Source organism: Phoca vitulina, unplaced genomic scaffold, assembly GCF_004348235.1.
Source record: "Phoca vitulina isolate PV1807 unplaced genomic scaffold, GSC_HSeal_1.0 scaffold30, whole genome shotgun sequence".
Taxonomy (NCBI): Eukaryota; Metazoa; Chordata; class Mammalia; order Carnivora; family Phocidae; genus Phoca; species Phoca vitulina.
The window spans coordinates 24,729,942-24,757,216 of NW_022589733.1; the positions used below are offsets into that span (position 1 = coordinate 24,729,942).

Sequence of the window (27,275 nt, forward strand, 5' to 3'; positions counted from 1 at the left end):
ATCGTCTTTGAATCCTTCTGCTTACAACCCACATCCCCTCACCAGATCCTATGAACCTGAGGACCAGGCGAAGTCCAATGACATGTAAGCACCTCCGTTAGTTCAAACAGTCAGCCACCATCTCCCTTTCACTCTTGCCCTCCCCATGCTAACTGCTGCAGTATTTTCAAAGCACTCTGCTCAAAACCCTCCAATGGCTTCTCACGTCACTCCTAACAAAACACACACTCAGCATGGCTTGCAGGGGCCTGTGTGATCTGGCCCCTCAGGGACTTTGCTTACTCTTCTCCAGCCATACCAGACGCTTTGCTATTCCTCGAAAATGCAGTCCTCAGAGCGCCTGGCCGGCTCAGTTGGTAGAGTGCGCAGCTCTTGTTCTCGGGGCTGTGGGTTTGAGCCTCACATAGGGTGTAGAGATTACTTAAATATAAAATCTTTAAAAAAAAATGCAGTCCTCTAGTCTGGATCACCCTTCCCTCCCCAGATGTCTCCAGATCTCTACTTAAATGTCACCTAAAAGTTTTCCCTGATCACATATTTAAATAAAATAGCACTGTCCCCCATCTACTTCCTTCTAGAATAGCACCCCTGTCCCCTCACCCCCCCTTTTTTTCTTCGTATGTACCAGAAATATACATTTAGTTGTTTCTTGTCTGGTTGCCCTCAACCCCTAAACAAATAAAAGTTCCACAAAAGCAGGGACTTGGCTTTTGTTCACTGCTCTCCCCAACCCCCCAGCACAATGCCTGACACAGAGCAGACATTAATATAAATTTGGTGAATGAATAAAGTGGTATAATCCTAAACGTCCACTAGGCCAGCTGTCTGAGTAAAAGTTGATGTTCCATGGTAAACACAGTCATGAGACGCAAGTAGAGACAAATGGTTTACTTGGGAACAAGAAGTAAAAAGGAATTTTTAATTCCTCTTCTCTCTTCTGGTGCCTGAACTGAACCGTGATCATCAAATGGAAAGCAACACACAAGAATTCCTCTGCAGTCCTTGAACTTGTGCAGAAATGCAGAGAGGCCTGAGTTACACGACTCGCAACGATGGTTTTTCTAGACAGAAGTGCCAGCTGTTGTGCTTTCTAAGGTATCAGCGGGGGCTCCGCTCTCTTTCTTGTCTTCGGGTTTCATGGCAGGAAACAGAAGTACTTCCTACAGGAGAGAAAATGCACTTTGAAGTAAGAAGCATGCTCTTTTTCACAGTTATCCACCCATTCCTTTTGCTTCCGGTTATTATTGCCACCCAAATCCAGAGATCTGGGTTTTTACTTCAACTCAGTCCCTCTCAATTATAGAGGATGGAAAAGAATGAGTGAACACAGAGCTTCTCTGACAGTAGGACTTCCCTATCTATAACAATGGGAATAACAACAGTGTCTACGCCTCACAGGGCTAAGTTACATGAGAAAACGCACGCAGAGGGCTTAGTGTGTTCCTTGGATCCTCAAGAAATGCAAACGAGTATTCTTTCTGCGTCAGGTAGAAAACCTCCCAAATCCCATCGTATCAGATGCCCTCACTGCCCTCCTGTGGAATCGTGTGTAACTGCTCTGCCCGCTCCTCCTTCCAGCCCAAAGCCCCTTCCCTTCTTTCTTTTCCAGGCCTGCCGCACACCGCCTCCGACAGTGGAGCTCCTTGGGGCAGTGCGTGATGGAGGGCTGCCATGTACCTTGATGTTATTGGAGTCTGTGAGAAACATGGTGACGCGGTCGATGCCCATGCCCCAGCCAGCCGTGGGGGGCAGCCCGTATTCCAGGGCAGTGCAGAAGTTCTCATCTATGAACATGGCCTCATCGTCGCCAGCAGCCTTGGCCTACAAGAGAACCAAACTGCGACACTGTTCCAGGCTGCGCGGTCTCTCAGGGTCTGAGTGGGCGCGTCAGCACATTCACAGGGATAACCGTTCTGGGAATGCTCTGGACACCCAGCACGTCTTGGGAATTGGTTTCCCAGTAACTTCAGGATGGAGCCATTTCTTTCAAAGACCAGGTCAGGGCCAGTAAGCCCCACTTCAGAACACATGAGACTTTCTCTGTGAAATGGAAACACCTCCAACTGCCCCAGGCTCTGTGAGTCCAGTGAGACTGATTTTTGGAGACAGGATTCCCAGGAGTCTTTCCCTCATTTCCTGAAACTACCCATCTGTGGCAGTGCTGGTGCGGGCAGCCGGTGGGGGCTTTGTCTCCATTAATCTATCTGCCTCTCACCCCAAAGCCATCTTAATATATGTACCATTTAAGAAAAATGATGCTCTCGTTAGGCAAATGTATTTTCAAGGCAAGCATCACACTCCCCACACAGATACGATGCCTGAGCTCCTCTATGTGGAAATTCTAGAGCCCAAACCAGCCAAGTTCTCCATCTTGAACTGTGACTTCCTCCAGTGAAGCCCGTGGCTTTACCCTTCGTTTCTGTTGAAGCCACAAAGAGATGCAGACAATGACAGAGACCAGGGTTCAGGCCAACATTGTCTAGCGAGGGCGCACATGAGGAAACCGCTACCTCTGTCTTCCACCCCCCTTCCTGACCTTGGCCTGTTCTTCAAACAGCTGCCGCTGCCGCACAGGGTCGTTGAGCTCGGTATAGGCATTGCAGATTTCCTTCTTCATGACAAACAGCTCAAAGCGCTCAGTCAGACCCTCTTTAGAGCGGTGCCTGGGGACAAGAGACCAAAGGGGAGGCTGAATACACAGGTTCACCGATAACATCTGCTACAAACACAAGAGTTCCTGAATTCCAGTTGATTCCTAAGTGTTGCGAATTGAGACCTGAGGCCCGGATGCATTCTAGCACCAAGTCATTTGGTACAGTGGTGAGGAGGGTGAGAAACATGGAAGCTTCAATCATCTTCCCAACACACCTGCGTGGAAGATGGGTGCAATGAACCATACCTCCTGTATTCCTGCCCTTCTGTGCCCTGTCATGCGGACTCCGGGCTGCCCATAGCACTTGCTTTGGCCATGGGGACAGCAGAAGCTTGATAGGTGTTTGCACCCTGGGGTTTATTCTTCTGGAACCTGGCCACTATGTAAGGAAGCCCAGGCTACGCTGCCAGACAGAGGCTACATAAAGAGGCTCTGGAGGACGAGAACCCATGTGGAGAAGACACAAGGTGCCTGAGTTCCCAGTTACAGCCACTTGAGTTACCCTAGCTACCACTTTGTATAGCAGAAAGACTACCCAATGAACCCACAAACTCTTGAGAATTGTTGATTTGTGCCACTAAATTCTGAAGCTGTTACACAGTAATAGGTAACTGAAATACCCTATTTTATCTTACCATTTAGCCAGAGGGCTCATTATCTGCGGGTGATCACAGATGAATGTAGGATTGATGCATGTCGTTTCTAGGAACTCCCCGACAAGCTTAAGGAAAAAGGAAAGCAGAGCTAGAGATCCTTTCTGAATGGCATTTTGACTGTCCCAGTCTTGGTGGAGGACTCCTACCCACTACCTGCTGCTCCTGGGATTTATCCTAAGCCTCTCCATGGCTGGTAAGGTTTAACTCAGATTACATAGCTACTTGGCACAGAGTTAGTACCAAGAGTTCAAAACTTGTTAATTCTCTTTTCTCTCTCCTGAGGGCTCCTAAGAGGCTGTAGAAGTTAGTGCTGCACAGTGGAGTTCACCTTCATAGGGAGCAGGGGGCTGGTTACCACGGGATGAGGGCAAGTACTTGAAGAGCATGGTCGGTCACCTTATCAAGGAGCCTGGCTGTGGTCCGAGGTGGAGGGCATTCAACAGCTCTTGCCACACAGATGTCATCAAGAATTTTGCGAGTTTCTGTAATATAAACGTGCGAGTTAGGACAGACGACATTATACTACCCCAATAAAGAAGTATATAAAAAAGAATAGTGTGGGAAATTCTAGCCCTGACCTCATCTAATTCAGGGCCGAACAGGAAGCAGGGCTGTTCCGTGGAGGCGTGCATCACTTTACCTTCAGTTTCAAAGAGCCTGGTTTCTGGCAGCTTCACCCCCAAGGCCTTTTCAAGCTCTTCTACCATGCTGATTCTCCGGAAAGGGGGGGTGAAGTCAATCTCACAGGCTTCGCCCTCTGGGCCATCTGGATGGTAGGTGACCTTGTAACTGCCTGTAATGTGCTTCACCATCCCTGGGAAAGAAATCTGTCATTTAAAGAGGACCCACAGGTAGTCCTCCCGAAAGCAGCAAATCAGCCCTTCAGACGTGTGAAAGACAAAGGAAACACGAGAGGTCACCTGAAATCATCTTCTCTGTGATTTCCATGAGATCATGATAATCTGCATAGGCCATGTAGAACTCACAGGTGGTGAACTCAGGATTGTGAGTCAAATCAATTCCTTCATTCCGGAACTGGCGTCCAATTTCATAAACCCGGTCAATGCCACCAACCACCAGTATCTAGTAACACATGGCCAAGGTCATGGCAGCTAATTTTAATGACTCTGGAAAGTTTGTCTACAAAAGTTAATTTAGTTTTCATAGCTCACCCATGTTTTCAGGTCTCCACCCAAATGCTGAGTACCCTAGTCTCTTTAGACCTTTGTAGTGGACAGTCATCACTCATTTTGGTTGCTCAGGACCTCTGAATGCTCTTCCTCTGTTGGGAAAGCACTTCCTCTTGTGAGTGTGAGCCTCCCCAAGAAGTCTCTCTTGGGGTTAGGATGCAGGCATGTAACCCAAGCTCTCCACCAGTCAGACACACCCAGGCAACTTTTGAGAGCTACTGAAAAAAGATGTATTACAGAAGTCCTAATGGCAATGACCTGTGCCTAGAGCCAGGGTTATGAGCTATGTTAGCTGTCCCTAGTGGGAAAGACCCAGGTTCTCCATGGGAACGCCCAGACAGGCCTGAGAATCATTTCCTAGTCCTATGGTCTCCAAGCCTGAATCTCTGGTCCTCCCAGCTCCTGGGAATTGTGAGCTTCCTTATACATTTGAACACATTCTTCTTGTGCTTAAACTAGTTATAACAGCTTCTGTTGTCTATAAGAATTTTAAGTGACAGGCTTATTTACTCTGGTCATTTATAATGTTTATTATCAAGTTCTAGGCAGAGATCAAGCTTTTATATAAAAGACTAAAATCAGATTTAATCCAAGGAGAACTATAAACTTAAAATATGGGAACCAAAGCAGGTTAGGAGGTGCTGTACACCTAGGAAAGACAATCTCTTTGCCCTCTGACCTGCAATGCTCTACTGATCTTGTAGAGAACTTCCGGGAGTGTAACACTCACAGGCCTGGCAGATTAGAATACTCTCCTGGCTGTTGTACCCTCACTGTTCCTCTTATTTCTAATTGCACCTACCTAGCCAGTGGATTTCCAGCCTTCTGCTTCTCTAAGGAACAGGGCATCCTTTTACTGATTACCTTATGGTAGAGTTCTGGAGCAATTCTCATGTATAAATTCATGTCCAGCTCATTGTGGTAGGTGATGAAAGGCTTGGCCACAGCTCCTCCTGGGATGACGTTCATCATGGGAGTTTCAATCTAAACAACAGGGAGAAACATTTAATCTTCAGACAGAGGTCCTCAAAACAGAGGCCTTGGGGCTAACTCAGGTTTTGCATGGCTATGTTCTAAGCCTGTTATATCCCCAAGTGAAAGTTAAGTCTAATAGTCATGTGCAGGTGCTTGACAAAAAAGTAGAGATGACCTAGTTTTCTAGAAGCATCTCTATTTCTGTTAATACCAAACACCATTAATATAGTGCCATAAATTTTCACAAGCTATAAATTAAATTTTTTTCAAAGATTTTATTTATTTGAGAGAGCGAGCGAGAGAGCAAGCACAAGCAGCAGGGAGAGGGAGAAGCAGGCTCCCCACTGAGCAGGGAGCCCGACGTGGGACTTGATCCCAGGACCCAGGGATCATGACCTGAGCCAAAGGAAGATGCTTAACTGACTGAGCCACCCAGGTGCCCATAAATTAAATTTTTTATAAACACTGTTAGTTGGAATGCTTATATCCTTCGACTTAGTTATTATAGACATGCAAAAGACTCCAGAATATATTGGGGGGGGAACATCAGGTCCATCAGAATACATACAGTGTGACCTCATTTATGTTTAAAGCAAAAAATAAAACCCTTCTAAAACATTTGCACACATACCTCATCTACAACAAACTCAGGTATATAGGTATATATGCACAGCAAGTGATGTGGGAGGATACATATCAAACTCAAGTTTGGGGAAGGTAGTTGGGAGATATGAAAGGAGACTTTCAGTTTTGTTTCAGTTTCTTTGAATTTGTTTTACAATAACATGCATTTACTTTTCTTATACAATTAAAACCTATTTTTTTTTTTAATGCTACAAAAAAGCAAAATGAGTTGATAACACACTGAACATGGTGGCATCATTATTGTGCGGACGGCCCTATATTTTGTCCATTATCTCAGAATTCAGGTCCTGCCTTCTTAATCAGGGCACTAAAAAAGCAAGGTGGAACAAAGACACTAGGAAGAAAGGGGTCTTTTCATTGAGCATGAACAATATGGACACAGGACATGGAAAAGGGAAGAGAAAGAATAGTCAGAGGCAGACATAACAAGGCAGCTAGCTCATCGTGTCAGGTAAGAATTCTCCCTCACCTCTAGGAATCCCAACTCATCCAAGAAACTCCTTATATATGTGATGATCTTAGAGCGGATGATAAATTTCTGCCTCACAAAGTCATTCAGGATCAAGTCCAAGTATCTCTGACGATACCGTGTTTCCTAAACCAAAAGTAACAGACAGAAATCACTGCTAAGTCTGATCCAATGCCACGATAAACCACAGTGAGGAGGCCACAAGAGCTTACCTTGTCTTTGAGGCCAAAGTGGAGATGAGGTAACATATGCAAGCAAGGAGACAGCAGTGTGATCTCATAGGGAATGATGCTCAGCTCACCCTTCTTGGTTTTCCCAGGATTCCCCTGAACTCCAATTATGTCTCCCCGACGCAGTTTGTTATTGATGTGAATAAATTCTTCTTCTGATTTATAATTCCTGAAAGTAAAATGTACTTCGGTATACAATATTCCAAATTAAACTGACCACTGGTTTAGTTTTTTTTCTTTTTTAAAGATTTTACTTACTTATTTTTAGAAAGAGAGCACACAAGTGGGGGGACGGGGAGAGGAAGAGAGAGAATTTCAAGTAGACTCGTGCTGAGCACAGAGCCCCATGCAGGGCTCTATCTCATGACCTGAGCTGAAATCAACAGTTGGATGCTTAACTGACCCCACCCCCCCACTGGTTTAGTTTTTAAAACTGACCTCTGGAATCCTCACCAAACTGCTGATGCCTAGTTAGTGTGCGCCCGACAAGAATCTTGTATTCTTTTGTCAACTGCTCAAGTGTTACCCTCCGCCTGTAACTGCTGCACAACCGGAGAGCAGCTGTTATTCTCTAGGTGACCAGATGGCCTTTTTATTCTCTATTCAGCCTTAATCAACCCTACCCAACTTTTTAACTTTAAATACAACAGGAAAGGGAGAGCACATGGGCCTTTGTCCTCAACCATGTTGCTCTGGGCCAATCTAGAAAGGCCTGCAATGGGTTAACTCTACATACCTGGAATTGGCCATGACTTGCAACTTGACCCCCTCTCCTCTAAGGTCATAGAAGATGAGCTTTCCCCCAGAAGCTCTTTTGGCGTGTATCCTACCTAGAAAAAGAGTAACAAAAATACTGACCAACAGAACCAGAAACCATTTCGTGATATCAGTGCGAGAAAAGTTCCCTCTGCATTGTTTATGTCTGGGTACAATGTCCTATGACCACAGACCAGAACAATTTGATTTTAGCCTGAGAGTTGAGCCCAGTATTTTTCCTCATTAAATCAGTTAAAAATGTGCAGGAAGGGCGCCTGGGTGGCTCAGTTGGTTAAGCGACTGCCTTCGGCTCAGGTCATGATCCCGGAGTCCCGGGATCGAGTCCCACATTGGGCTCCCTGCTCGGCGGGGAGTCTGCTTCTCCCTCTAACCCTACCCCCTCTTGCGCTCTCTCACTCTCTCTCTCTCAAATAAATAAATAAAAAAAATCTTTAAAAAAAAAAAATGTGCAGGAAGACCTGACTCCTGGAAGATGGCTCTGTCGGTGGCAGCATAGTTTTTGGATCTAACTCAATGCTCACATAAAAACAGAAAGCACAACTAGACAGGCAAGGCCAAAAAGCTATGGATAAAATTTACAACAAAATTATGTGGGAAGATATTCCCAGGAATCCCCAAATACAAGCCATGGGGTAAACCACAAGAACCCTAAGACCTCCATATAGGAAAAAGCTGTAGGGAGCAATGAGGTATCTGATGGGTCTGAGAACTGGAAATTTCCAAAATGGCCATAGATAGTTACTGGAAAATGTGGCAGCTAACTGGAGGATGGCAGCTAAACCCAGAAGGGGATTTGCCACTGCCACATGGGTGAGCATAGGGGGCTGGGGCTGCACAAGGTCTAAATGAGCTGACGCCCCTCAGGGTAGCCCCAGGAATCTGTTAAATTTAACAGCCAGGGCTCCCTTCTAGGGCAAGGCCCACAAAACTGGAAAAGACCAGGAAAACACAGATAAAGGAAAGAGAAGGTCCAACAAAAGTGAGGAAGGGGAAGAGAGCCTGGAAATCTCAGGAAGCAAGCTGCTTTACTTCTGAACACTGAACAAAACAATAGAAGAGCGAGCTCAGTGAAGCTGGAAAAGCTATCTAAACTAAGCTTCCTTTTAACATTCAGGAAAACTAATTTCACATAAAAATAAGCAAGATATAGGCATTGAGGTCAAATATCAGTTATTAAATAAAGAAGCACTCAGGACAGACGTGCTCAGAAAAAAAAAATTCTATTTCATAGTGAGCTGAAAGACATTAAGAAAATGACATGAAACAAAAAACCCCACAAATTAGAATCATTGAAAAACTAAGAAATCAAGTGACACATGAAAAAATCAGAAATAAAGTAAAAAATCATTTCAGAAATGAAGACTAAACTAGAAAAAAATAAGAGTGAATACAATAATGCTTTAGAAGAAACCAAGTGGGGAAGAAGAATAAAATTTAAGTCAAAGTATAAAGAAAGAGATAAAAAGGGTTTGAGAAAAAGTGACAAATACTGAAAAGAAGGGAAGATCCAACATATGGATACAAGGAGTCCCAAAAGAAAACCAAAGCAAGAAACAGAACACACAAAAACATTATATTCAAGAAAAATTTCCTGGAAGACTTGAAAATACATATTTGAAGGGCACACTGTGTACCTGAATAACATCAAGACACTTTTTTTTTTTTAAAGATCAAGTAACATCAAGACACTTTTTTTTTTTTAAAGATTTTATTTACTTATTTCACAGAGAGAGACACAGCCAGAGAGGGAGCACGAGCAGGGGGCTCAATCCCAGGACCCTGAGATCATGACCTGAGCCGAAACTAAGAGTCAGACAATCAACTGACTGAGCCACCCAGGCACCCAAAGACATTTTTTTTTTGGAGTAACCTCTGTGCCCAAAGTGGGGCTTGAACTCACCCCAAGATCAAGAGTCGCATGCTCTATGGACTGAGCCTGCCAGGCGCCCCAGATTTTTTTTTTAAATTAAGGAAAAGATCCCATGTAAGATACTAGAACTCTGAGATAACCATGTTCTAGAAATACAGCCTCAGTGCAAAACATCCTTAGGCCACAGGTGGGAATTTTTAGGAGCATGCGGCCATGGCTCCCACTGGTAAAAGTCCTCCTAAAGGACTATGAACTAGCAGCATCATCAGCTCAGGAGTTCCCCTCAGAGAATGCCCTTTCCTCTGCAGCGTCACCTCATCCGGAATACAATCTCATGTTTTAGGGCTGTTCTACTTCTTTCTGTGAATGAAATAGATCAGCCCTGTCCCTTGTTAAGTAGTAGCCTCAGACACAGACTACTTGAAAGCAAGACCAACTCAGACCTTCCTTTGTGCTCCTGTAGAGGCCTGTGCTGGGGGAGCACAGCAAACTGCCAGGGAGTCCTCCTACCTGCCACCTTTAAGGTGATGTCAGTCAGGTGGTCCCCAGGCTGCAGGTGACTGTATTCTTGGATGAAATGTGTGAGCGAGATGTCAACATGGAACTTGTGTGGGTACGGGTCTTCCCCATTGATCTTCAGTTGGTGGATTGCTTGGCTGCGGATCTTGAAGTATTGCTATTGGGGGAAGGGGGAGGAAAGCCTTTGAGAAGTTGAACCTGATCAGACCAGTGGCCCAAGTAGCAGAGTACTGTATTCTGCCCCAGAGTGACTCTAATACACTGAGGTTTCCTTAACTGAGCCCTCCACACCTTCGAAATCCCAGGATTTGATATGGAGTGAGATGTGCACTTACACTACGCATGGTGGCCAAATTCATATGTGGAAATGAAGGCCAGAACTCTGAAATGCAAGATTCAGTAAAAAGAAAAATTGGAATTCTACCTAAAATAAGTTTAATTTATACAGGTGGCCTTGGTTAGCACTTTTGTGGACACATCTGCATGGTGAGTTACTTATCTTTTTTCCTACTTTCCTACCTCTGGCTACACATCAGACTTTTCCCCAAGATTGGCCTCTGGGGCCTGGAGGATGTAAAAAGGGAATATTCTAAGGCGGGGTCAGCACACTTTTCCTGATGCAACCACTCAACTCTGCTGCTGTTATGTGAAAGCACCCTTAGACCTATGTAAACAAATGGGCATGGCTGTGCTCCAATACTATTTTATTTTCAAAACCAGGGAGGAGGGATGAGATGAAAGACAAGGGAAAGTGGATCTGGCCTACAGACTACAGTTTGCTAATCTCTGGTCCAAGGTAAACCCTAGCCAATCTTTAGGGAGATACCTTTTCTGGATTTGCTGTAAGGCTCAGCTAGTTTCAGGGGAGATTAATCAGTCACTTGGAAGTCCCAGATTCTCCCAAACGGCTGTTGAGAGTTGATTAGGAAAATGCTCATGGCCTGTGCCTTTCACCAGATGGAGTAGCAGCCTACCCCCAGCCCCCATCCATTTAGAGCAACCCAGGGCTGACGGCGTGTTCCAGTTCCTATTTATCTTCTTAGTCACCGGGCCCAAGGAATTGGCCTTAAGCCTCATCAGAAGCTTCCCCATGCCCAGCCAGAGTGGTGGTCCAGGGGACTCACATTTGGGTCCAGAGTCTCCTCCTCAGCACCCACACCATTGTCAGTGGTGTGGTTGGCGGCAGCAGCTGTGGCCTGGCTTAGCTGTTTTTCACTGAGCTCCTTCTGCTTGGCCTCCTTCTCTGCTATTTTCTTCTCGGCTTTCAGGCGTCTCTTTAGCTCACTGTCGGGAAGATGCAAACGTTCAATGTGACAGTTGCCTGAATAGTACTCTACTATGTTCTGCCCCACTACCACTTATCAAAAATATGAACAGCCTGGGGGGAAATGCTCTTGCCTGGTTCTACACCCCTACTTCTAGTCTCTTAGTCAACTCTACAGGTGAATTAAGACAAAGGAAAAGTAAGCTTAGAATAAATATGTAAAAAATCTTTTTCAGCCTTGGCTTTCCAGTGTGAGATCCCAACTAAAATCAAGATACCCCAGGACAAAGAAAAACCGAAACAGGCAACATCTCCAGCTCTGTCTGCCATCCCTCTCTACAGCTCTTCAAGGGTTAGTTTGGGGTAGGACAGGGTGGGGGAGAGGTGGCTCTTAAGAGTTCAAGGAGACACATCACTGACAATCTTTCCCTCACCATTGGTCAATACATTGACAATGGCCCTCAGTATTGGTCTGCCTACTGGAGCTTGACTTTGACAACAAACTGGGCAGAACAGTGTATAAACCAGCACAGAGTAGGGCATAATATAACATCTTTAGAGTCAGACTGCCTGGGACTAAATTCTGACACAGCTGTCTAGCAATTATAAGACATTGGACGAGTGACTTCTCCCCATCTATAAATGGAAATAACAGAAGACACTCCCCTCCCCAAATACTATGAGGACCGAGATGACCCTGCCCTTAGCATTTAGTAAACACGCAAATGTGAGTTATCCTAGGTATCTTTCCCTATCTTAAACACTTCATTCTCTGCACCCAGGACAGAAATCTTAGATTTGGATACATTTCTGGTCCCTCACTACCTACACTCTGATCTGAAATCTTGGTATCTGAACCCAGAAACCAAACAGATTTGCATAGAGGATATCCTCAGTATTCAAATAGAATTGATCATTCAATCAAACCACCAATGTTTTATCAAGTATTCTTAATAAAAACCATGGCAAATGATACCAAGTCATGCTTGCATATTATCTGGCTTTTGGGCAAATTCTTAATTTTCAGTATGAATTTAGAGTAAGTCAATTAAAAAAAATTAACTGATGATTTGAAATAATCATTTTTAAGTAAGAAGACTGACTCTGAGGGCTTCAAAGTAGGTGTCTCTGGATGTAATCTGTCTTGTAACAGTTGTGAAGACAAACATTCCAGAACTGTATGGTAGGCCTATTGGGCTGTATGTAACTCAGTCAGTAGGCACTGGAGCCCATTTGTTTTTTCCTAGCATTAACATAAAAAAACCTGTTTTTTTCCATTCAACTAGGTGTTGTTCTTTAAATCAAATTAATCCTAAGGAAAAATCCAAAAAGGTCCTAGAGATAGAACAAAGACTAGAAACCAAATTAATCTCATGAGCAAACCAAGTCCAGAAAGACAAGAAAGGGAAAATAACGTTTGTTCTCAACACTGTTCTAGTATAAGATGTACAAGTCACCTCAAGGATCTAGAGTGAGAATCTGAATTTATTAAAAAAAAATGAGAAACAACCATTGGTTTTCATAGTGGAGCTCTGTTTCCTTAGCAACAAGTCCAAAGACTTAGCCAGAGGCTCAACGGGTAAGGACCTAAGTACGGGAAGGATTTTTGCTCCCATAGCAACAACGAAGGTAAGGGCACCAACCTTCTTTTATCAGAAAGTGGCTTGTCCTTGTGAAGCGCTGTGAAAGGAGCAAGCTGGTACAGTCGCAGCTCCCTCTGCCCCCACTGTGCCCAGGAGGTGTGGCGCAGGGACCCCCTAACAAGCCTTACAGCAGCTTGCGTCAACATGGCAGAACACCCCGGAACTAAAGATTACCACCACCTAACAGGAAACAGAGATGTGGTGTCAGATGGGACGAAACAGTATATATACACCCAACCAGCACTCCTACTCTTATGGGTGTGGGGCAGGGGGAGGTTGCACAACCTTTAAGTGTTCCGCTGAAGACCCTCGTAACTGACAACAACCCTGTAACACTCACTATGCTGCAACTCTGACAATGTTCTGTCCTTGCTACGGTAAAAAAGGTACATATCTGGGTCAAAACTCAAGAGCAAGGCAATCAACAGTTTATAGGTAGAAATGATCACAACGATCCAGAAAATAGGGAGACAGGACCAGAAGCAGTGTTTCTGAAGCCCCTGACACGTGGCTTCTCTCTTGGAGATTAAATACCTGGCCACAAAGATGGCAATGGGAAGCATATGAAATATCAGTCAATTGCAAACCCTAGATGAAGCTAAAAGCAAGCCACACAAAAGCACCTGAGTCAAAGATAAGATTTGTTTGAGCTCTAGGAACAAAGAGGAAAGTAGAATTTCAGGAAGGATCCTGGACTACATTAATCTGACCTTTCATTTGGTAATGAGTCACTTGGCAGGCAGCCCATCTGTTTTTAAACTTGTTGAAAATAACTGGCATAACACGGTGCTCACTAAAGATGCAGACTGAGGAAGTCCCAAAAACAATTAAGATACAGAAGGAAATGTTAATCATTAAAAAAATTATTTTAGCCCCTTGGTCACTAGAGGAATATACATCAACAGCAGATTTCTTTAAGACAATGTGAGGAGGTAAGGTGCAGGCAGCGTGAAGAGCATGGGCTGTGGAGTTCTGGACTTGGTTTTAGATCTCTGCTCCAGAGCCTGAATCAGTGACAGACCACATTTTAGGTATGCACACTTTAGCAATGTGTATTTAGTCACTCAGAGCCTGTTTATTAATTTGAAAAATGGACATTAATACTTTCCTTGCCAGGTTATTCTTGAGATTAGAAAGTTTATATAGTTCTAGCATAGTGTCTGACACATAAAACCTGCTTTTAAAAAGTGATAGCTGTAATTAATCTAGAGGAAGTCAGTAGAAAGGAATTAGCCAAATTCCTCCTAAGCAAGGAGGCATTTATGACTTAAAAACCTTAAATTCAATTACAGTTGACCTTTAAACAACATGGGTTTTAACTGTGCAGGGTCCATTTATATGCAGATTTTGTGGGGGAATAAATACAGTATAGCACTGTAAATGCATTTTCTCTTATGATTTTTTTAAAAAAAGATTTTATTTATTTATTTGACAGAGAGAGACACAGCAAGAGAGGGAACACAAGCAGGGGAAGTGGGAGAGGGAGAAGCAGACTCCCCTTGGAGCAGGGAGCCCGATCCGGGGCTCGATCCCAGGACCCTGAGACCTTGACCTGAGCTGAAGGCAGACACTTAACGACTGAGCCACCCAGGTGCCCCATCTTATGATTCTCTTAAAAATTTTTTTTGTTGCTTTACTGTAAGAATACAGTATATATGTAACATACAAAATACATGTTAATCAACTGTTTATGTTATTGATGAGTTTCCAGTCAACAGTTGGTTATTCAGTTTTGGGGGAGTCAAAAGTTACACTTGAACTTTCCATTATATGGGGGATGGTGCCCCTAACCTCTGAGTTACTCAAGGGTCAACTATACTGATGTAACAGATCAAAGTCCAAGCGATTTTCCCAAAGGCGTTAAGTCCAAGACTAGAGTCTAAACATAGAGATGCATCAGATACTCTCAGGACAACATAGAGGGTGCTATCAAACATCAACTCAGACGTTTCCTTTCTCATTTTTTAAAGAATATTTGAAGCATAAATCCAGGGACACAAAGGAAAATCAATTTTTACTGGTTAAGTGTCTATTCCATCCAGGTTCAGCAAAAGAACTGAGCCCCAGTGCACTAAGGCAGCCATTATTTGTAATGAATTAACTTTTCTCCTAGGCATCTGGAACGGCACTAGTTATGCACTATCCTTGGGAGTACTGAGAAAACAAATCATTGCCTGTGTTCTGTGCTTCAACTGAAGAACCCTAGTTGAGAGGGAATATATTATATATGCCCAGGAATACAGGACATAACCAATTAACGGAAGGCTAATCTTGATGTATTTATATTTATCTTCACACTCCAAGGATTTGGGTTGGTTAACAAAGATCTATCCAGCAGTGCTCCAAAGCGCAGCTTTAGTGTAACGGCTGAAACAGACAGACCCTACTGTTAGACTTCGGTCATTCACTCAATACTCAGATTCTTTAAATAACCCATATAGATCGGTGCACAATAGTTTTAGAAAGGATCCATTTAATACGTAAAATTCAGAATAGCCGGGGTGAGGCCAAGGAAAATTTGAAGGTCTTTCCGAAAAGCTCGGGTATTTAACATTTCTCCAAAGGGTAGCGAGGCGTGGCTCAATAAGGAAAAAACGCATTTTTTCAGAGGGAGGGAAGGAAAGGAGTAAGCTTCGCTTTTCTCTAGTCAATTCTCCTTTCTCCAGGAATACGACCACAGGACTCCGCCAGAGCCGGGATCCGAGGCAACCTGGGGGATGTAGTTTCGGGGCGTAGCGGCTACGTCCCAGCGTGGCTGTACCCACGAGAACCGGCAGGAAAGCCCCAGGCAAAGCCGCCTCGGCCGGAGCCTCGAGGCGGTTCCTAGCCTGGCCTGTCCGGCCACAAAGACCTTAATAACTTGCGGCGACACTTACTTTTTGCTCAGTTTTGGCTCGCCGCCGTCCACTTTGACCTCAGCCCCGTGCACCGCAGCCATCTTCCCCGAAGGCCCGACCTAAAACGGACGGGGGTCGCTTAGTAATTTCCAGGTCACTGCCGGAAGCTCCGCCTCTTCCGAGAGGAAGGGGCGGGCGCTCTTCGCGCGCTACTGCTGCGCAGGCGCAGGGCGGGGCTTCGCGGCCGCGGCGTCGGGAACGGCAGTTAGTTCTGTTTTGCTCTGTGCGTCAGAAGCTTGTCTCGGGGCCACTCTTCGGTTACCTGGCGTCAGCTATGGCGGAGGCGATGGATTTGGGCAAAGACCCCAACGGGCTCACCCATTCCTCGACTCTGTTCGTGAGGGAAGATGGCAGTTCCATGTCCTTCTACGTGCGTCCCAGCCCGGCCAAGCGCCGGGTCTCGACGCTCATCCTGCACGGCGGCGGCACCCTATGCCGGGTGCAGGAACCCGGGGCCGTGCTGCTGGCCCAGCCCGGGGAGGCGGCGGCCGAGGCCTCGGGCGACTTCATTTCCACGCAGTACATCCTGGACTGCGTGGAGCGCAACGAGAGGCTCGACCTGGAGGCCTATCGGTTGGGCTCGGCGGCCGACCAGGCCCCGGAGACGAAGCCCGCTGCCCAGGCCGAGGGGGGCGCCGCCGCGCAGCCCGAGCCGCAGCCGCACGGGGGGCGCATCGCCTTCACGGACGCGGACGACGTGGCCATCTTGACGTACGTGAAGGAAAATGCCCGCTCGCCAAGCTCCGTCACCGGCACCGCCTTGTGGAAGGCGATGGAGAAAAGCTCCCTCACCCAGCATTCGTGGCAGTCCCTGAAGGACCGCTACCTCAAGCACCTGCGGGGCCAGGAGCATAAGTACCTGTTGGGGGACGCCCCAGTGAGCCCTTCGTCCCAGAAACTCAAGCGGAAAGCTGAGCAGGATCCCGAAGCTGCTGATAGCGGGGGTGAGGCCTCTGCCGCGAACGCGGGACCTGCGCTGCACCTGTGCGGGTGGGGGCGGGGCGCCTTCCCCTTTCTGTTAGGCATCCATGTTGGCGCATCTGGTAGAGTCGCCCGGCCTTCCCCCCGCCCCTTTAGACATCCGGGTAAAATTGCACCATTTTCTAATCGCACTTGGATATATTTTTCCAGTAACTAGGGAACTGACGTGGTATGATATTCACAGGTACACAAAGTCTATATAGCGGTAGCCCCCATCTTACCAACCAGCTACCCATTTTTCTTCCCTAGAGGCAGTGTGTTGTTAACCAGCTTCTAGGGTGTCTTTTCCAGAAACTTGTTTTAAAAAAATATTTATGTTCAGATAGATTGAGTATAAGCCTTTTTAAAGGCATGCCAGACCAGTTTATTTTCACGTTTTGGCTTCTATGCGTATTCACAGACGGTTTCGTCAGTTGGAATGGTCTTCCTGGTCTCGCTCAGGCGAAGTGAGTTTTTAATGCAGTTGAATTGAACGTGGGGATTCAGGTTGGTTAGGACTTAGTGGAAAGCTGTGAAGATGCTTCACTTTTGATGTAACTGGTATTGAGAGCTTAAACTGACAGACCCTTTTGTTTAAAGAAGCATGTCACCCTCCCCCTCTACCCCGCCCCTTTCCTTAGGTGGCTGGCTATTCCATAAAACATTTCAGGTCTGGGGAGGTAAATCTATTTCTCCTGTTCAGCATGCTTAGTAGGAATTTTGTTTTTGGTAAAAGTGACATTTCAGATTCATTCATTCAACAGATATTTGAGTGCCAGACACTGTTATCCTGCTGGGATATAACAATAAATAAAAGTCCCTGCGGTCATGGAACTTAACATGCTAGCTGGGCAGTGGTAAGTGCTATAGAGAAAAATAAAATCAGGGTAAGGGGTGGGGAGGAGGTTGTTTTTTACAGGGTGATAAGGGAAGGTCACTCCATAAGCTGATATTTGAGCAGAGACCAAAAGAAAGCAAGCCAGGTGGTTATCTGAGGAGGTGTTTCAGGCAGAGGGAATATTAAGTGCACAGGCCTGGAGGTGGGAATATAGCTGGTGTGTTCTTGGAGCAACAAGGACCAGTGTGGCTAGAATGGAGTAAGCAACGGAGAATTTTGGGAGAGAGGACAAGGCTATGTTTATGGGTGAAGTAGATCACGTAGGGCTTTGCGTTTAAATCGGTAGTGTTGGGACTACAGATAGGCCATTTGGAACTTTGGAGAAAATTAAGCTGGATTCACCCTACTCTAATATTTTGATTATCTGATATTTAATTGTAAAAATTAAAATCCTAAAATGACTAAGAAGATATGGATGAGGGGTACCTGGCTGGCTTAGCCGGTAGAGCATGTGACTCTTGGTGTCAGGGTTGTAGGTTTCAGCTCTGGCTTGGGTGTAGGGATTACTTTAAAAAAAAAGAAAAAAGAATAGCTTGGGGAAAAAAAAGGAAATATGCATGAATATATTTTAAATTTATTTTTCAATTCTTCTAATGTTTATTGATCTTTTTTAAAACCTGGAGTACAAATGGCATACAATATTAGTTTGAAGTATACAACCTAGGGATTCTACATTTGCATACATTGCAAACTGTCACAGTAAGTCCGGTTACTATCTGTCATCATTCAAGTTAATACAATATTATTGATTGTATTCCCTGTACTGTACATTATATCCCCATGATTTATTTTATACCTCTTGGTAGTTTGTACCTCTTGATCCCCTTCACCCATTTTGCTGCCCTGCACACCCCCATGCCAACCTTCTTCCATCTCTGTTCTCTGTATCTGTGAATTTGGGTTTAGTTTTGTTTGGTTGGTTTTTTAGATTCCACCTAAGAGTGAAATCACTTGGTATTTGTCTTTCTCTGACTTATTTCAGCAGTATAATATTCTCTAGGTCCATCCATGTTGTTTCAAGTGGCAAGATTTCGTTACTGGTTGTTGTGGTTGTTGTTTTTTTAATCCCTGGCTGAGTAGTAGTCCAGTGTGTGTGTGAGTGTGAGTGTGTGTGTGTGTACACACACCACATTTTAATCCATTCATCTATCATTGGACACTTGAGTTGTTACCATATCTTGGTTCTTGTAAATAATGGTGCAATGAACATAGGGTTGCATATATCTTTTCACATTAGTGTTTTCATTTTCTTCAGATTGATACTCCAAAGTGGTATTGCTGGATCCAGTTCTATTTTTAATTTTTTGAGGAATCTCAGTACCTTTTTCTATAGTGGCTGCACTGATTTACACTCCCACCAACAGTGCACAAGAATTCCTTTTCTCTACATCTTGTCCAGTACTTGTTATTTCTTGTCTTTTTGATAATAGCCATTCTGACAGGTGTGATGTGATACTTCATTGTAGTTTTCAGTTGCATTTCACTGATGATTAGTGATGTGAGCATCTTTGCATGTGCCTCTTGGCCATTTGTATGTTTTCTTTGGAAAAATGTTTATTCAGATCCTCTGCTTATTTTATTTTTTTTTTTTAAAGATTTTGTTTATTTATTTGACAGAGACAGTGAGAAAGGGAACACAAGCAGGGGGAGTGGGAGAGGGAGAAGCAGGCTTCCTGCAGAGCAGGGAGCCCGATGCGGGGCTCGATCCCAGGACCCTGGGATCATGACCTGAGCTGAAGGCAGACGCTTAACGACTGAGCCACCCAGGCGCCCCCTCTGCTTATTTTTTAATTGGACTTTTTTTGTTACTGAGTTGTATGCGTTCTTTATTCTGGGTATTAACCTCTTGTTGGATGTATAATTTGCAGATATTTTCTCCCATTCAGTAGGTTGCCTTGAATATACTTTTTAATATTTGCATGGTGATAGTCCTGAAACCAAAAAGATTAAAAAAATTTTTTATATTTGATTACTTGAAATTAAAAACTTTCCATGATAAAGTCAGAGAGCAAACTAGAAAAATATTGCCAATACATTGCAACATATTTTTCTTAATGTCCAAAGAGCTTGCAGAAGTTAGTGAAAGAAAACTAGTAGAACAATGAGCAAAAGAAACGGAACAAGAACTTTCCAGAAAAGGAAATGAATGGCCAATAAACAAATGCAGAATATTGTTATTAAATAAAAACAGACCCTGATCAGAGGATTGATAGAAACCATGCCTGGATTTCTGACCCATAGAAACTTAAATAACAAATGTGTGTGGTGGTGTTTTTCAGGAAAGTAAATCAGAACAAGGAAATGTTGTATTTTATTTATCAGATTAGCAAAAATTAACAAAATGGGTAATATCTAGAAACATCTTTTTGGGTAATATATATGTTACATAAAATTTGCCATTTTAACCGTTTTTAAGTGTTCAGTTTGGTGGCATTAAGTACATTCACATTGTCATGTAACCATCACCACCATCTGTCTCCAGAACTTTTTCTTTTTCTAAAACTAAAACTCTGTACCCATTAAGCACTGACTCCACTTTGCTCCTTCTCCAGCCCCTGACAACCACCATTCTACCTTTTTGTCTTTGTGAATTTGATCTACTTCATGTAACTGGAATCCTACGTTTGTCCTTTTGTGATTGGCTTGTTTCATTTAGCACAGTGTCTTCAGGGTTCATCCAGGCTGTAGCGTGTGTCTGAATTTCCTTCCTTTTTAAAGCTGAATAATAATCCGCTGCATGTATAGACCACATTTTGTTTATCTGGTCATCCATCAGTGGACACTTAGGTTGTTTCCATATCTTGTCTGTTGTGAGTAATGCTGCTATGTACTAATACCTGTTTGAGACCCTGGTTTCATTTCTTTTGAGTATACATTCAGAAGTGGAATTGCTGGATCATATGGTAATTTTATGTTTAGTATTTTGAGGGACCACCGTACTATTTTCCAGTTGTGTATTTTAGTACGTATATAATTGTTGTAACCACCACCTAAGTCAGGATACAGAGCAGTTACATCACAAACGACTTTTTCCTGCTGCTCTTTAGTAGTCAGTTCTTGTTAGTGGAAAAGAGAACAGAATTAAATCCTCAGAGAACAAAGAGTAAAAGAGAAACTGGAGGATGCTTAGCTTTAGGAGACCCTCTCTTCTGTAGATGGTATGTAGTGGATTGTGGTGTACCCTCCTCATCTATCTTCAGTGGCCTGGAGAGCTGTCTTGCCCAAAGTCTTGTCATCTTAGGATGGCTAGCATTTAGGGACTGATCTATGGGGGAATTTTGTCATGGCTTCCTCACCCCAACTTGGCCAGCTCCAGACTTCCCCATGGTTTCAGCTGAGGCTTTGTTGGAGCTCTTTCAACGCTCAGCTTCTTTCTCTGCCCACTCCTTCTTTCTTCTAACAGGTGTTTTGCCAAGAGCGCACCCTTTTATTTTTTTTAAAGATTTTATTTATTTATTTGACAGAGAGAGACACAGCAAGAGAGGGAACACAATCAGAGAGAGTGGGAGAGGGAGAAGCAGGCTTCCCGCGGAGCAGGGTGCCCGATGCGGGGCTCGATCCCAGGACTCTGGGACCATGACCTGAGCCGAAGGCAGACGCTTAACGACTGAGCCACCCAGGCGCCCCAAGAGCGCACCCTTTTAAACACCTATGTGTTAATCTCCATTTCACAGTCTGCTTCCCAGAGAACCCAGTTTATGGCACAATTTTGTTAATTTGCACAATTTATAAATGCAAAGCAAAAAATGAATGACGCTTGAAGAATACTTTTATTTTATGTATTAGAACCTAGAAAAAATATCACCACTTGGATAGTACAACTTTTCATAAGCAAGAGTAGAAATTTTTGAACATGCATATCTTATGTTTTTCTTATCCTTCTGATCTAAAACTGATGTCTTCTTATAGAAAAAATGTACAGGCTCACTTCTGGCTAAGAGCTCATAGAGCATGCACTGTATTTTTGGTTTCTGCGAAAGAGGCTAATTCTCATCTGGTGCTGTTCTTCTCTTTAATAGAACCACAGAATAAAAGAACTCCAGACTTACCTGAGGAAGAATATGTAAAGGAAGAGATCAAGGAGAATGATGAAGCAGTCAAAAAGATGCTTGTAGAAGCCACCCGGGAGTTTGAGGAGATTGTGGTATGTTGACTAGATTTAACTTCTTTCCCCTACTTCCATTCTTTTTTAAAATTGGTTATCGCATTTACTCTTTTTGTACCTAAGGCCCAGTGGGATAAGGGCAGGGGTGGGGGAGAGGGAGAATAGAAAGTGGGACTGATCTTGGTTTCAGGCATGTAGCTTTTAGGTTTTGGTAGGAAAACTTCAGAGGGGGAGAGGGAGAAGAATTGGGAGAATTATTATTTATTTTATTTTTATTATTATTATTTTATTTTTTAAAAAGATTTATTTATTTATTTGACATACAGAGACACAGTGAGAGAGGGAACACAAGCAGGGGGAGTGGGAGAGGGAGAAGTAGGCTTCCTGCAGAGCAGGGAGCCCGATGCGGGGCTCAATCCTAGGACCCCAGGATCATGACCTGAGCCGAAGGCAGATGCTTAACGACTGAGCCACCCAGGCGTCCTGGGAGAATTATTTTTAAACCGGATAGAGCACCGATTTCAAGGACTCTGTTCTCAGTTTAAGGTCTTCAAAATAAGACTGTAGATTTATCTTTTAAAATATTTTAATGCTTCTCAGGAAAATAAATGTAATTTTTAAAAGAGTTTAATTTCTTTAATAAACAAGTTTAGCTTTTTGTGTACTTAAGGTGGTTTTGGGATTTTTTAATGCTTGCATATTTAGTTGAGCTTCTGATGCTCCGTTGGAATCTCGTATTTAATCAAAGGTAGAGGGAAAGGTAGGAACTATAAAATAGGAGTGATTTAAAAAAAAGTTCAAGTTATATGTCCTTATCTTCTCCAAGAAAAAGGATCTTGTAAATTAATTTTTCTTATTAATAAAGGAAAATGGTTAGGCCTCATTGTAAAACAGGAAAATAATTTAAAGTTCTGTAATTGATGAGTGAAGGAAGGCACAAGAATTGGCAGAATTTAGTGATTGTTGCCTTTTATAGTCCGAATTTTGTTTTATTTTTTATATTTCGTCTGTTATCCACAAACTTTCAAATGCAAACATGGTCTACATAGTTCTCTTCTCACATAACGTGCTTTGTAATGTGCCTAAATGTAGTACAGCATGGAGGCCCTAGTATGCTTATACAGCTGTGTGTTTTGAGTGCTTATGTGAAGGCATCAGTAGGTACAGGGGATGTAGTGATGCTCAAAACAGATATAATTCCTGCCCTTATGGAGCTTACAATCTGAGAGTGAAGTCAGACTTGTAACAAATGATCTAATGAACACGTGTATACGTGAAAGTGTATGCACAAACCTGTATTTTTTCATATTTAGTGTAGCCTTTTTTTTTTTTTTTTAAAGATTTTACTTATTTGACAGAGAGAGACACAGTGAGAGAGGGAACACAAGCAGGGGGAGTAGGAGAGAGAGAAGCAGGCTCCTTGCCAAACAGGGAGCCCGATGTGGGGCTCGATCCCAGGACTCTGGGATCATGACCCGAGCTGAAGGCAGACGCTCAACGACTGAGCCACTCAGGCGCCCCTTTAGTGTAGCTTCTAATTTTCTGTTGGAATACCATACTTATATGTATACATATATGTGCACATAGTGTACACCTAAGGACATGTATATTCCCCACCTACACGCACACACGCACATGCACACGCGCACACACACGGTCACTCCCCGCTTAACCCAACATATATATGTGTATGTAAAAACATCCAACATGAATAAATATGAGAAGGAGCATGATGGGACTGAAGGGACTGAAGGAAGTTCAGTGTGATTGGGGTGAAAAGGACAAAGGGGGCTGGTAGTTGAGAGTAGATATTGAAAGAGTAAGTGTTTGGGACTTGGTAATTAGGAACTGGTCATATTCATCACTTTCTCTAGGTTGACGAGAGCCCTGATTTTGAAATACACATAACAATGTGTGATGATGATCCACCCACACCTGAGGAAGACTCTGAGACACAGCCTGATGAGGATGAGGAAGAAGAAGAAGAAGAAAAAGTTTCTCCACCAGAGGTGGGAGCTGCTATTAAGATCATCCGGCAGTTAATGGAAAAGTTTAACTTGGATCTGTCAACAGTAACACAGGCCTTCCTAAAAAATAGTGGTGAGCTGGAGGCTACTTCCTCCTTTTTAGAATCTGGTCAGAGGGCTGATGGGTATCCCATTTGGTCCCGACAGGACGACTTAGATTTGCAAAAAGATGATGAGGATGCCCGAGATGCATTGGTCAAAAAATTTGGTGCTCAGAATGTAGCTCGGAGGATTGAATTCCGAAAGAAATAATTGGCAAGATAATGAGAAAAGAGAAAAGGTGTGGCAGGTGAGGTTTAAAAAAAAAAAAAAATTTGTGACCATTGAACTTCAGAGATTTGTACATTGGAACTGACACTTGTCTTCTGACCAATGCTGCCATTGCTCTGTGAATCTTAGATTTTGTAGCCAAGCAGAGTTGTGTAGGAGGCTAAAAATAAAAGACATTGGATATATTTAGAGCTGTCCCTGGCAGTATCAGCGTGTTTATGAAAGGAAAATCTAAACCAGAGGGAGATTGGCCTGTGTAGTAGTAATCCTTTTCTGAATGTAACCCTTGCTATATTGTTTCAGGAGCTAGTGACAAAGTCAAAGGAGGGAGATTAGGAGATGGGTCTTTTCAGGCAGCATGAATAAAGAGCTTCCTATCCTTTGGCAGAAGCTCCTCTAGTTTGGATAGATTCCAAATCAAGAATCTAGAAATGTGGAAAGTTTTAATTACAAGGCCTTGAACACAGACTTCCTAAACTCTTGCATCCCCTAGTGAGCTCTGATTTCTCAACTGCTTTGAAAATCCCATATTCCCTTTGCTAACTTACTATTTGGGGACCCTGCTCCTTGGCTGTTCTTTTCTTCCAGTCTTTGTCAGTCATACTTGTGGCACGTGTTTTTTTACCTACCACCCAGTTTTGTTTAAAACATGCAAAACCGTAGAGAGTCTTAAGAACAGTCTTACTCACTTACTAGTAATGTGTTTTTATTTATTGAAAATCGTTTTGTGGTAAGGATTGTGTTAGATTTACAAATTAGTGAATTGATTCCTCTTTGTTGTGTTGCTTTCATTGTTGAAAATAAATAGAACTTTGAGTCTCTAAGTGTTTTTCTTTGATTGTATTCACAAAACCTTTCAATAGAAAAACCATGAAGGAATGGACGATTTTTGGCTCTTAATTAGGTCAATAATGAACAAAGTGGTTTCATTTTAGAACTAGTAGGCTACTAGAAAGATGCTAGTTCTTCTGAATGGAGCAGAGAGAAGATCTGCGTCAAGGACTGTGAGAGCTGGAGTGAACTACTAAGAGCTGGAGTGGAGAGGAGCCAATCAGGAACCAGCAGGTGTGTAACAGAAGGTGTCGGTTCCCTACCCATGTTCTCTGGGCACTCACCATTCCAGCATATGCCACTGATAGGAGTCCCACTGCAGAAGGTGTCGGTTCCCTACCCATGTTCTCTGGGCACTCACCATTCCAGCATATGCCACTGATAGGAGTCCCCCTGCTGAAGCTTTCCCTCTGCTTGAAGTGCCGTGGAGTTAATGCCCCTGGGAGTGGCTTTCAGTCGATGGTGGATGAGAATTAGAGGACGCAGACCCAGTTTCCTTGCTGTCCAGAGAAATGACACGACTGAATCTTTGAGAATTACCCCGAGTGGGATAATGGTGTCCATGCCACCTGTGAGAGATTCCCGGCAGAAATAAGCAGAGTGGCCCACAGTGGCAGTCTGTGTATTCATGCACCCTGCATGGGCGTCCTTCTCTTGTTTCGTATCTGCACTTCCTAATAAGTACATCCTGAAATCATCAGTTACACACACATTATTAGAGTTCAATTCTGGTGGAGTCCAACCTAAATCAAAATGCTTCACTTTGCCCTTTAGTATGTTGAAAGGATACAACTGCTCCTAGTAGTACTTAGCTCACTCTAGGAGTAATTTTTAAGTAGGTATTGGGAAAGATTGGGTGGTGGGCATTTGTTTAAAATGTGTTATCCAGGGGCGCCTGGGTAGCTCGTTTGGTTAGGTGTCTAACTCTTGATTTCTGCTCAGGTCATAATCTCAGGGTTGTGAGATCGAGCCCCACATTGGGCCTTGTGCTCAGCATGGAGTCTGCTTAAGATTCTCTCCCTCTCCCTCTGTACCCCCCCCACTTGTGCTCATGTGTGCATACTCTCTCTTTCAAATAAATGAATAAAAATGGAGATGTCATTTAGGTTGTTTATAACCTAGTAAAGTTACTACAGCTTTTACAAGGCTAGAAATTTCAGTTTTGTCAAAGCATGTGCAAAAGGGCCTGATTCATTATATCTAGACTCCCAAAAGATGTGTAAAGCAAAGCACTCATTATAAACCAGTAACTTTCAAATACCTGTTTTTGCAATTTCTCTGACATTTCATTTCTTAGGCTGAGAGGTATATGTGGGGAAACATTACCAGAAGTATTTTTGGGAGCACAAATCTAAGCAAGGAGCATGAGTTGAATTTTAATGGTTAATGGTATTGAGCTATGGCTGCATCTGCTCAAATCCTAAAGTCAGGATCCCCTCCCTTGAGCTGCCAAATTCTTGCTTTTTGGGTTTTCTTGACTTGATGAGACTTGTGCTCTGGGAAACAACACGTCTTACTCATTTTAGCTCTTGAATTCTGGGCCTTCCTCATTATTCCCTCCTACCCCCACACTTCAGCTTTTGAAATTTGCTAGGCCTTAACCTCTGTACCTTCATTAGTGGCGGAAACATTTTTTTCTGTCTTCTCTTTGCAAACTGCAGCAGTGGATTATGCTCCTGGTATTCAGTTTTCCTTTGTTCCCTGTCCCTTTCAAGCAGATGCAGTTGCATTTTAAAGGTTTAAGCTGCTGCTGAATTCTTGAGATCTCTCGTTTTTGGTCTAATGCTGTTTGCTGGATCATAGACTCCCTCTGCCTATATCCATAAGTTGCATTTAATTGCTTATAACAGAAAACTTAACCTAAAGGACTTCAAACAATAAGGGAAATGGGATTATATCTTCTATATATAACAAGAAGTCCTGAGGCAGTTAGCTTCAGGGTTCTTTTTATATTTCCGCTCTGCTATCTCTAGCTTGTCTTGTAGGCTGCTTCCTTCATGGTCAGAAGCTGGCTGCTACAGTTCTAACAGCAGAAGACGGACCATTTCCTCCTAGGTGTCTCCTTTATTGGCGAGCAAGCTTTCTCAGAAGCCCCTAGACTTCTCATTGCCAGAATTTTGGCACATGCCCCTTCCTACCTTCTTAAATGACTAGATTGACTTAAATTTATCCAGGTCTGTCTTTCTTGGGCTGCACGTTGTGTAACCTTCCCTGGGAATGTGGTATGAAGGGAAGGTAAATACCCAAATAAAAGTCTGCAAAAAACTTCGATTGTACAGATAAACCCTAATGACTTCTAGGAACAAGAATACCCATCCAGTAGTGGATTATTATCTCTGTTATCATCAGCCTGGACTTAACCTTTGAGTTTGTTCTCTTCTCCTTTTTCCTATAAT

General features: G+C 43.5%; 2 protein-coding genes across 3 annotated transcripts; one reads left to right on the plus strand and one right to left on the minus strand.

Moving 5' to 3' along the window:
- Nucleotides 1–873: 873 nt before the first annotated feature.
- On the minus strand, nt 874–15,895 carry KARS1 (lysyl-tRNA synthetase 1). 2 transcript variants are annotated; one of them, XM_032424293.1, is made up of 15 exons: nt 15,768–15,876; nt 12,892–13,071; nt 11,109–11,268; nt 9,976–10,141; nt 7,555–7,648; nt 6,801–6,987; nt 6,589–6,714; nt 5,364–5,483; nt 4,230–4,392; nt 3,950–4,123; nt 3,706–3,791; nt 3,289–3,374; nt 2,537–2,663; nt 1,678–1,821; nt 874–1,160 (listed from the first exon to the last, which is right to left on the minus strand). In XM_032424293.1, exons 2-15 carry the CDS (start codon nt 13,035–13,037, stop codon nt 1,062–1,064), a joined length of 1,878 nt encoding a protein of 625 aa, XP_032280184.1. In that variant the 5' UTR covers nt 13,038–13,071; nt 15,768–15,876; the 3' UTR covers nt 874–1,061. The 2 variants fall into 2 exon arrangements, with proteins under 2 accessions (XP_032280184.1, XP_032280185.1); XM_032424294.1 differs by lacking the exon at nt 12,892–13,071 and having other exon boundaries at nt 15,768–15,895.
- A 63-nt stretch (nt 15,896–15,958) lies between these two features.
- Nucleotides 15,959–24,872, plus strand: TERF2IP (TERF2 interacting protein). The gene is made up of 3 exons (XM_032424295.1): nt 15,959–16,732; nt 21,666–21,790; nt 23,626–24,872. The coding sequence occupies exons 1-3, from the start codon at nt 16,063–16,065 to the stop codon at nt 24,028–24,030; spliced, it is 1,200 nt and encodes a 399-aa protein (XP_032280186.1). The 5' UTR covers nt 15,959–16,062; the 3' UTR covers nt 24,031–24,872.
- Nucleotides 24,873–27,275: the final 2,403 nt, after the last annotated feature.